Raw genomic sequence first — 11,225 nt, forward strand, 5'->3', positions numbered from 1 at the left:
TATAATTTTTTCTAAAAGTTCATTTCTTCAAATATTGGATACAACCTTTTATTATATGTCTTACACTTTGATTAGTCTCGGACTGCTACCTTGAAATTACTCTATCGAATGAATAGCGAAGCACCCTTGGTTCGACTCACGACTTTAGGGAAAGGTGGGGTGCCCAATTATTTGACTAGAGAATGAAGGTGAAAAGAAGCGTCTCGAGTAGCCGACAAAGTGCTTATTGTTAGAATGTAGATATACGAGATACTAAGTATAAGTATAAAAAACGAAACTGCATAGTATGCTGTTCACTGTCTGTAGACTTTACTTTTGTTATGAATCAGAACCATTTTATGTTTCTTGCCTGTTGGTGGTTTCAAATAATGTAAAATAATTGTTGTTTATTTTATTGTTGCAGGCCAAACAACGTGCCTCCATAAAATGGCTTTTGTCAAAGGCGTACAATAACAGAGTGCCAGAAAACCTTCGCGAGCCATATTATGTCGATCATGAGGTAATTATAATCCATACAAAAATAAAATACAATACTTGATCAAAGGATATTTTATTGAATTGGTAAATGAGAATATTTTGTTTCAATCTTTGTTACACTGTATTATGTATTTAATTGTGTATCTATTATGTAGTTGCTATTGTTAAAAAAACTCATCTCTGATCATTTCTACCACGTTCGTAAAATATCTTTTTTTGTGAAATTCTAATTTCTGAAGTGCGTTCCGATTCAACGATCGAGAGATGCATGCATGGCAGATGAATCCGAACGATAAAAACGTTCCAATGTAGCTTCCTTGGCCTTTTAATGTGCCCCGAGAAACTCTTTCACGATACGCATATTTATTTCGCGCGAGAGGAAAGCGGTCGCATTGTGAAAGGCATACAAAAGTTACCAGGCGTTTGCTCGAGGCATGTTAATAAATGGATTGTGGATTTTCATGCAAATCAAACTTTTGTGAACGCACCTGCAAAAATGAAGTTCAAATATACACAGACACTCTTTTTACCGTTATACCTACGTACAATGCAGGAATACATTTTCACATCTCTGTATTTGCTCGCTGTGAAAGTGAAAAGATCTGCTAACAGAATTTATTAAAGAAAGCACTAAAAATTGGTTGAACAAAATAATGCACCAAAAGAAATAATAAAAGAAACGAATAAAATTTCCACAATTCCACAAGGGAAATTGTGAAGAATCACGACTGACCCTGTAATAAATAAGCAAAGCCGTATCGACTATTACACACTATTGCTCTAAAACTGTGTTCGTATATCTGTGTATCTTACACGTGAGGTCGGATAATTTTTTTATTTTCATAAATTGTCATAAATTCAACTGAAGTTTTAAGGATATTTGGAAGGTTGGTATCTACCACTCCTTTTTCTTATCGAACTAGTATTACTTTCAAACTTAACTGCGTACGTACAAATTCCAAGACAATCTAAGAAAAAGGGTTTTCAGCTGATATTACTCTTTTTACTAAAAGCACCTTAATGAGACGATGCAGGGAAATTACTCTGTTTCACTTCTTACATGCAACATGCGCGAAAAGTCTAGGCTCTAGATTCTAGGCTGTCGTACTTGATCTTGTTAAACCAATCGAATTACCCTATCATCAGACCACATTCGACCCTCTTGTTACGTCCAGTAAATCATGGAACTTCGGGGACGAATGTGTCCATTCGCATTACATTCCTTTTTCTCCGATCCTGTTATCAATCATATCACATGATGTACATAGTCGAGGATCATTCTCTTGCTGAGACGCGAAACCAATCGTCCGACTATCGATTTCTCGTTTCGCTGCGTTCAAGATTCACGAGCGTGAAAGAAGAGCTGCTCGAGGTGTGTCGATGCTGCAAGGTGAGATTCTTGAACTTTAAGAGTGCGTTCGAACGATTCTGCTCGAAAGTACAGCCACTTGCAGTGAGTAATTGTCCAGTGTTAGATATTTCAACTCAATTGGTATATTAGCTGACAAAAAGATTTTACTGCACACAATCTGTTATTTTTGCATTTGTAACGGAGATTCAGGGAGGATTTAAATTATAAAGAAAATCTCTTTACTAGAAATAGACTATTCGCATTAAACGTTATCTCGTTCACTTGTAAAATAGTATTATATTTCTAAAAGAATATAACGAAATATGAAAATAAGAGAGACATTTATTAATTTCGAAACATGAATTTAAAGATAGAAGTTGTAACTAACGTGATACTCTCTGTTTGGGGAATATAATTAATTCTCAACTACAATAGATGTATCAACCTTGGACTACGGCTTTAATTAACCAGTAAAAATCCCTTTCTCATTGATTCCTTTCCCACGGAAGATCTTCATAAACCACTTTAAATAGTTCGTACTCTTTTATATACTTGAACTTTCTTTCGGATACCGTTCTTCGGTCGTGACTTTCCCTTTGAAGTCGAACCTGTGCTCTGTCGATTATTAGGGCTATCCGAAAGAACAATGAACTCATTACAACATTTAGAATATCGTCAGTTGCGCCTTAAGCCTTAAGCATCTAACATTTAATTGATCATTATTTAATAAAGAAGAAAATGGAATATTGTCAGCTACGAAAATTTATTTTTATTACGTAAATAAATAAGAAAATGTTTCGTGCAATTTTTGTAATACAAATATTTACTACGGGAAAGAAACCTAACGCTGAGAGAATTGCACAGTACGTACAAATATTGAGACATTCGGATGAAATTGATCTGTACAAAAAAATTGCTTTCTCAATAACAGGTTCGAATGAAATTCTCAGCTGCAGATATATTTGAGTCGCGGTTGTTTTGCACAAATTTACGGCGCCCTTGGATGACGTTTATTACAGAAAGGAGGAACTGGTTCCTCTTTGAATCCGTTTCCTCTCGGTGTAAGGAATCTCTTTGTTCGCTCAGTCGTAATTCTTAAAATTGCAATCTCGGTCAAAATTAATTGAGCTTGCCAATAAGGAAGTTTTTTTACATTGTACATAGTATAATGTATAATAAATGCAGACATTTAATGTGCAGAACAGATGAATTATGTCATAAATAAAATTAAATGTACAGATGAATTATGTCATAAATAAAATTTAATATACGGCATATATTTGTTGAATATTGAATATTGAAATGGGAATTGATAAAATGAATTTTTGAATAAATATTTTAAATTATGTTTTCATATAACCCGCTTCCATATATGAATCCTAAATTTCAAATAAATTGCAAGAACGTTGCGTTCTCATCTTCACTTGAGTTTAACTCCAGTGACCGACAAAACGTTAATTACGACCTAATTTTTTCCTTCAAACGATACAGATCATAAAGAGAAAAACAAGTTTCCACTGCGAGTTGAAGATTTAAAAGGTGAAGCGTCTCAGTTTGCGGCACGTAGTTTTCACGTGTAATTTCCGCAGATGTTTAATCTAAATTGTGCTGCTCTTTGGAATAATCAACTAACCGAATCTAAATGAAGTAATCTTTTATCTTACTATTCTGATTAAATATTTCTGTTATTCTCCATTCTCGAATGTAGGAACAAAGGACTTTGTTTAAAGATAAAATTTATGAACTATGGGAGTGAATTTGCATTTGCTGTTTTCAGAGCATATTTCAATTCAACCTCAATTATATTGTATTTCGTTCAGCGACAATGGCCACAACCAGTGTCGCCGTGTATTTCCGTTACCACGACGTATCCGTCTCGTGTTCTTCGCGTTTCCGTGCGACTCGCCGGAAATTACGGAATACTAATATTTGCCCGTCACGTCTGCCGGATATTCTTACGCGGTTACGACCGACCTACGAATATATGCACGTATAATGTAAAGTAGGTACCTACTGTGTATCAAATTGCCACCGCGATCAAGCCACGAATGTCATTTCTCCGTGGCTTACTAACTCTATTAAGGGTAGATTTACTTCATTTTGTTTTATTAATTACGCCGTTATATATTATACGTTTATTGCCTTTATTTTATTATGTACGTACGTATACACATGTATGTACCATTGTAATGGAATAAAATTTGTTATTTTAGGATCAAGAACACTTGAAACCGCAAATCGTCCATGCGCTGTCAAATGCGGAACTGTATTGTTCGGCGTTGGCGAACATTTACTCGGATCCAAATTATCACAATCAGAATCATTCCGGTATACTCCAAGCCCTGGCCAGAAAGGGGGTGTACCTCGCGGAGCCAAATAATACTCAACTCACCGAAACGATCCTCATACAAAATTCGCCACTGAAGATGGTAAAGACGATATTTCATCTTATTCTTTTAATAATAAAAGTTGATTATAACCATGGTGTCGAACGAATTCGTTTTTGAACGACTGCATCGAACTTATCTGTTCGCAGTCTGCGCATATGGCTGTGATAGAGCGCTTGATGGTCCTGTACGCGAAGGAGGTGGTGACCGGGGACCGGGTGGTCTCCGCGATCCGACGGTTCGACCCCCAGGCAGACGTGGACGTGCCGACGGACCATGAAAAAGGTCTCCTCCTCTGGATCAGCCATGCGTCTCGCGCGTTGATCGCCAAGATACAAACGGAGGAGGGCGGCAGCGAGAAGCCGCGACTGCCAGAACTGCCAGCTGCTAAGGACTTCCAATCGTTGTGCGACGGTGTCGGGCTGGCCGCCGTCGTTGCGTTCTACTGCCCCGGCGAGCTCAACTGGATGGACATTAGGGTGCCGAAGAGGCCGTCGGTGGCAGATGCGTTGCACAATCTATCGCTGGTCCACGCGTTTTGTAACAGATGTCTACCTTATTCCATTTTTCACATGCAACCCGAGGACGTGACGTACATGAGGGGGTAAGAGCTTCACATCCGGCGAACTTAATTGCTCATTAGAGAATCTAGCATATATTAGTATTTTTCATCTGACATTTCCTAATTTTATACTACATTTTTATTTTATTATCGAATCTGTACAAATTAAATAAGATGGCTAAACATGAAACGAAATCATTTGAGGGTGAATATGTTTCTTTCAAATAGGTCCATGAAGCAAAACTTAGTTGTGTTTCTGGCGGATATGTATAACGTATTGGAAATTCATCCGGCGAAATGCGTACGCTATCCTGGCGAGGAGAGGGCGATGCAGTTTCTAGATGGTACGTAATGTATTTAAACGATGAAACGAATGAATTTCGAATTAAGAAAGAAAAGCATTTGTCGAGATTTTGTTCAACACTTATTGAACGCATCCTTTTATCGCAAAGGGTTCATAAAGTTTCTGGTATCGAATTATTAATGTGATTGGTGAAGGCTGCGTACATTCTGTATTGGACTTACCCGTTCTATAATTTATTTTGTTATACCTTATTTCCATGGAATTCCGTTTCGGTTGCGAGCAATTTAATTCCCTTATACATGTAATTTCTTCTAAAAATAAATATAAGGAGATAAAATTTTTCTGACACTTCGCAAACTTCGTGTGTTCATTTATTTAATTGCTGTACGAGTTATACGTCGAGAAAAATAAATATTGCTCGCAGTTGGAACGGTATCACGCTTTTTATCAGTGTCAGTACACACACTCGTTCCCAGTCTCGAGATCCAGGTCCTTAGCAGCTACTAATGAAGCGCATCTGTATCTATTTTTTTCATATATACATATGAACAGCAATTACAAATCGTACTATTGTTTAACAGTTAATTATATGATTTAATTTAAAAGCAAAAAAGGAAAGTAATAACAGTATTTAAAGAAATGGATAAAACAGCAGCGACGATCCTCCACGTTGATTGTGTCACTTTAATGTAAAACTGTAATATTTCCATATATTTCTATGGCGTAACCTTCTTGATGCTTGACAACAACGCTATCCTCGCCTTCTTCTTTCGTCAACTTCCCGGTTGCCAATGAACGAATACGCACGGTGCGGTGACGGGTTGCAGCCTGCCCGCGCAATAGTCATGGCGTAGCTCATAAAAGAAGCCTGCCTCAGTCTATAGCTCCGATACCTGATCTGAGAAGCAACCTCTCCGTATCCGCGCCAGGCTTCACAGGTACCCAAACGTTATCAAACAACCAAAAGAAACAAATCATGAAACTAGGCGATCTTCGCTTGTGAACTCGCGTACTATTTCGCAGACTGACGTGTCGATTCGAACGAAATTAATCGAAAATATATGTACCCATAGTAAAAAAAAGTGTTCAGGTTCTTCGAGAGACCGAATTTCTCGAGTTTGCCGTTTGTTCCTCGATGTGTCTTTTTTCTATTTCTTTTCAGTCCGCCTCTTCTTCTCATCTTCTTTTGATTTTCTTCGATTTTCTATCTTTTCGGTCATGGGATTGTTCCGCATTTTAAATGCAACGCATTACAATACTGTTGATTCTTTCATCAACGTGTTCATGCCGAACAGAACAATGAGTTCTGCATTTAAAATGTGGTCGGCTCCTTTAGATTTTAGGTGTGTTTAACAAAGCGCAAATACGAATACTATACGTGCACTGCTTTTTATTAACTGCTGTTTGCGTTACGTTAATGATGTGATGATGTGTAGCGATCGTCTAACAACGAGTGCATGCATGTAGTGTCTGCTTGTATATTTCTGTTATAATGAATTGTTCCTCTGTTGGTTTCGTTGCCGCTTGCATTGACATTAGTTTCTCTTTTATTCCGCATGATATTCTCTTCTTACCTTGTGTCATAATGGTGGTAGTGATGCAGGGAGAAATCCGGGCGATTCATTGAATATATCCACTCCATGTTCAGTTAGTATATTTTGTTTTGCAACGTACACGTTTATCACGTTATATTAGTTGATTTGTCATATTTATTTTTTATGTACATTTGGTAACTTTTGTTTCCCGTTTTAGTTCCATTTTTCTTTTTAATTCTGATTGTTTTTTGAGTAGATTGTTGACACATTTACACGATGATAGGAACATAGCTAAATGTTAGTTAGTACATCGTACATCGTCGGACGAGTGTATATTTTTCAAGTGTATAACAATAGCTTTTGTTTTATAAATACGTGTATGATTGATTCCTTAAAGCTCGTGTACCACGAGATTTCTGTGATAAATTAATACAAAGTACAATATCTGTGGCTTTTTCGATGTTTAATCGTTAAGTGGTAGATCATTGAATTAGAGAGCACATACAAGTTACGCACATGAATTTTACTTGCTGTAACATAATACGACTTGAATGTTTCTTATACCGAATAATGTAAAGCAATCCTTCTGAACATCTGTTCTTCCACACGTCAGAAGTGATTATTAATTTTTAGACATTGATACTACTTTCTAGATTATATACGTGTTATACAGTTGCTACAGCATTGAATTGTTTTCTAGTCGCAAAAGCCTCGTCGTCGTCCTCCGTCAAGAAGTCACAATCGTTGCAACAAACTGCCGAAAATTATTCCCACGACGACAGGTATACTTTCTGTTTTATAGTACACTTCGTAGTTCGATTTTTCGAATGGAAATGAGTTTATCAAACTCTTTCAAAAATTATGGCATGGCGAAATTTCAAGAGTTGCTCAAAGATGAAGAAGACTTTAAAGTAGAGATTTCAATTTAAAAGAAAAATTATCGCTCTACACTAATTTGATGCCGAGTAATCATCTTCCAAACTTGGGCAATCTTCGTCACAAATTTCGTGATCCTATAATATTTTTTAATAGTGTATTTGAGGAGATTATGTTTCTGAAGTACATATGTATTTATCTACATTATAATTTCGATTTTCATGTCACAATTGTTTTACAGACGAACGGGGAGCGAAGAAAGTTTCGTAGTACATCGTGGCAAGGGCATTCCTACGTTAAGCTCTGTGACGGACGAGAAATCGGTAGCTAGAGCAGACGCCGCTGGTCGGCCGAGTAACTGGGAAGATCAGAGGAGAAGCTCATACGCTGGCCGACGTTCCAGGCGTAACAGCGTCTCGGACGATTCTCAATTAACCATAGAGAACTTCGGCGGTTCTCAGGTAAAATTACACACTGCATTAATTATTTTTTTTCTAGTGGTATTATAAATAACGTGACATTTTACGTATTATGGAATGCTTCATTACATTCCTCTTAATCGATGTAATGCAAAGTGGTTCACCTCACCTTAGTTTGTTTTGTATTACGCCGATGTTGTGTATACTTCGTCGAGATACACGAGTAGACATATCAATTTACGGATTTTTATATCTCACGACCGACACGAAACATCCTCTGTTTCAATTGAAGAACTACTATATACTAAAGTAATATTGAAGAATAAGAGTTACAGAGAAAAAATACATTGGTCGATCAGTCTAGCAGCATATCTAGCCTATGATATTATACTTAAAGAAGGGAACAATTGATTGACAAAGCGTTTTGTACAGGACAACTTACACAACTTCGGTAGAAATCCGGACAAGGAGGTAGGAGCGCACATTGGCAAGCGAAGCACCACAGAACCAACGCTACCAGCGAGGTCTAGTGTTCAAGATGTATACGCCAGTGGTGTACAACACATTCTGTCGGACAACGGATACGACAAAGAAGAACCGCCGAGATTGAGAAGACAAACATCGAACTCCAGCTTGGATAACGTGGCGCTCAAGCAAATCTTACATTCCAGTGATAACGATAATTCTGAGACGGACGGAACGTCTAAGTTAGCCAGCTTCGCGAATCTAAGCAGGCAGAGCTCTGAGAAGGGTATCAATTTGAATTATACGGAACAAGAGCGCGACGATAACAAGTCTATTTTGCCGAGTAAAAAATTCGGTCAGACCAATGGCAATGGGAACAGTGAGAAGAAGACGACGTTTGCTACGTTACCGAATACCACGACGTGGCAACAGCAGAGCAACCAACACTCTCAGCAGATGGAACAACATTCTGTTGGTAGGTCGTTTCTTTAATTAATAATGTTCAAATGGTTGTATTAAAAAATTGTAATCGTGCTGACAGACGAGAACGGTGGTAACACAATTATGGCCTCGCAATTGAATAACATTAGATTGAAGCTGGAAGAGAAACGTCGTCACATAGAAAATGAGAAGAGAAGAATGGAAGTTGTGATGTCCAAACAAAGACAGAAAGTAGGGAAAGCTGCGTTTCTGCAAGCCGTCACAAAGGTAAATGCGTGATTACGTTGAGACGATAATCTTGAACGTTCACGTTTTTCATCTGGAACTTCAATTGAATTTCAGTAAACTCTTTCATGGCCTTTTTAATGATACTCTTCTAAGATCGTACAATCATTAATTTTTCTTATATAGACCGAATCATTCTTCAGATTTTTATTATATATATTTTAATATACGAGAGACAAAAATCGAGAAGAAGGAAATAGAACATTAAATACTGCCATGAGATACTTGAAAATTTAGCCACGGGTGTTTAGTATAAGGGATAATTATGTCGCATCCGATATCGGCCGAAACAGTTTCATTTTCTTCTGCGAAGAAATTTCGTTTAGATACGACACAAGCAAGTTGATATCAATTCTGTATATTTGCCTATACGTTTTATTTGGTTTCATATCTGGCTGAACGATCCTATCATTATTTTGAAGTAGTATGCAAGCAAGCTTGCGAAAACATTGTTTCATTTCAGGTAAACGCCGCATATTCAATATTTGCTCATTTATTTCATTTGGTAACATCGGTTCTTATTATACTTTTAGCTTATGAAGTAATGAATTTTTGTGTGTAGATGTCAATGTGACAATCCTCATTTACTGGCTATTATGATCAGAGCGAATAATTTCTATTGCCAGCTGCACAATTGTAATATAAGTTTTTCTTTCTCATCTTTCAGCTGTACTTGGTGGTAAGTGCATGCTGACCGGGTTGAATTTACATATGTATATATATATATGTACATTATTACAGAATTACGAAATTTAATGTAGTCTACATACACCGTATAATGAAATAGATTTCATTCTCTGGATGCTATTTTCATGTTTCCGCTTTTTATTCGTTTAATGAAAACATTGTTTTTAAAAAAAATCTGTACATTATCGTTGATGTTAATAACTACTTAACCAGTAATACTCGAACTTGGTAACTAACTCTGGTGATGGAATGCATGTCTGATATTGGTTTTTAGTATTTTTTTAATCAAAAGAGTTACGTTCCGTAATTAACTCTTATAGTACTGATAATTAGACTTTAAGAATTACCAAAAATCCCAAATATGGATATATTAAAATTATTAGTATTAAGATCATGTTCGTAGATTCTAGTGAAAGTTATTTGCAGATACAAAAAATTAGAGTTTTCGGATAATCAAATAGAAACGCGTTTATTATAATATTAGTTGAAGAGATTGTGCACTAAGAAAGTTCTACAATATTTCATTAAAAGAATTAATATAATAGCAAATAAAGCCAAGTTGGCAGTGAACAGGCTTGGGTATTTTAAAAAAAAATGTGGAAGAAATGATTGTATGAATATATTATCTCTTCTTAGATTTTTCTTCTTTGCATTATTTCATTATTATTGGAGAAGAATCTCTGTATATTTTAAGGGTTCGAAGACACTCTATTCTAAATATCGGGAATCGCGTGAAAACAGATTCAATTGGGCTGACATTACTTCCTCTATGTTATTCTTAACAGAAGTATGAACGAAAAAAGATTCTGCATTTGAAATTGTTACACCAATTTTAAATGAAGTTGCCCAAGCCTGGGGACGAAGTATTCGCAAGTCTTTGAATTGGCTTTGGCATTTAGTGCTTGAATGTAACGTACACGTTGGCTGCGGAGAGGTCCGACAATGGTGTGGTGGTTGATGACTTATTGGACTCCGAGTACTTAACAAGGACTCCGAGTACTTAACAAGGCACGGTGCTTGGGCTGGTTGCAGGGTAAGGTTAAATCTCCCTCTTCATCAACGTCTGGGGGGGACAGTCCGGCCGAAATCGGTCCCCCCACTCCTGTAACCTCCGGATCTTCGGCCGATACCCCGACAAGCGTTCCCGAGACGACTCCCGTAACCCAACAACCCCCTCAAGAAAAACCACAGAGACCCTTCTCGCTCAAGGTACGATATTATACCAAAGTGTTCCTGCGTAGAGAAACATTTCGATGAAAAATACATAATACGTATCTGCTGATTTTTTCCCACCAATTTAGATAATATACATGGCTTATGTATGGCTTTTAGATATTTTATAACTTCTTTTGTATTTACTTTTGCTTCGAAGAACGCCATTAAAAAATTTTGATCATCAACGTTTTATTCCTAATACGCCTGTTCATTAAATAAAA

At 36.9% G+C, this 11,225-nt stretch overlaps 1 protein-coding gene across 15 annotated transcripts in view; it reads left to right on the plus strand.

The window, feature by feature from the left end:
* Nucleotides 1-11,225, plus strand: part of Patronin (calmodulin-regulated spectrin-associated protein patronin) — a 53,951-nt gene that overhangs the window by 27,335 nt on the left and 15,391 nt on the right. For 11 of the 15 annotated variants that reach the window (XM_026814851.1, XM_026814852.1, XM_026814856.1 and 8 more), the window contains exons 2-12: nucleotides 404-499; nucleotides 4,042-4,257; nucleotides 4,365-4,819; nucleotides 5,006-5,121; nucleotides 5,909-6,019; nucleotides 7,317-7,398; nucleotides 7,734-7,953; nucleotides 8,344-8,851; nucleotides 8,918-9,084; nucleotides 9,770-9,781; nucleotides 10,822-10,998. In XM_026814851.1, the coding sequence (XP_026670652.1) occupies nucleotides 404-499; nucleotides 4,042-4,257; nucleotides 4,365-4,819; nucleotides 5,006-5,121; nucleotides 5,909-6,019; nucleotides 7,317-7,398; nucleotides 7,734-7,953; nucleotides 8,344-8,851; nucleotides 8,918-9,084; nucleotides 9,770-9,781; nucleotides 10,822-10,998 (2,160 nt within the window). The remainder of the gene's footprint in view (nucleotides 1-403; nucleotides 500-4,041; nucleotides 4,258-4,364; nucleotides 4,820-5,005; nucleotides 5,122-5,908; nucleotides 6,020-7,316; nucleotides 7,399-7,733; nucleotides 7,954-8,343; nucleotides 8,852-8,917; nucleotides 9,085-9,769; nucleotides 9,782-10,821; nucleotides 10,999-11,225) is intronic. The other 4 variants (XM_026814848.1, XM_018027160.2, XM_026814853.1 and 1 more) reach the window with 3 other exon arrangements.

Source organism: Ceratina calcarata, unplaced genomic scaffold, assembly GCF_001652005.2.
Source record: "Ceratina calcarata isolate Rehan_Ccalc_2016 unplaced genomic scaffold, ASM165200v1 scaffold400.2, whole genome shotgun sequence".
NCBI lineage: Eukaryota > Metazoa > Arthropoda > Insecta > Hymenoptera > Apidae > Ceratina > Ceratina calcarata.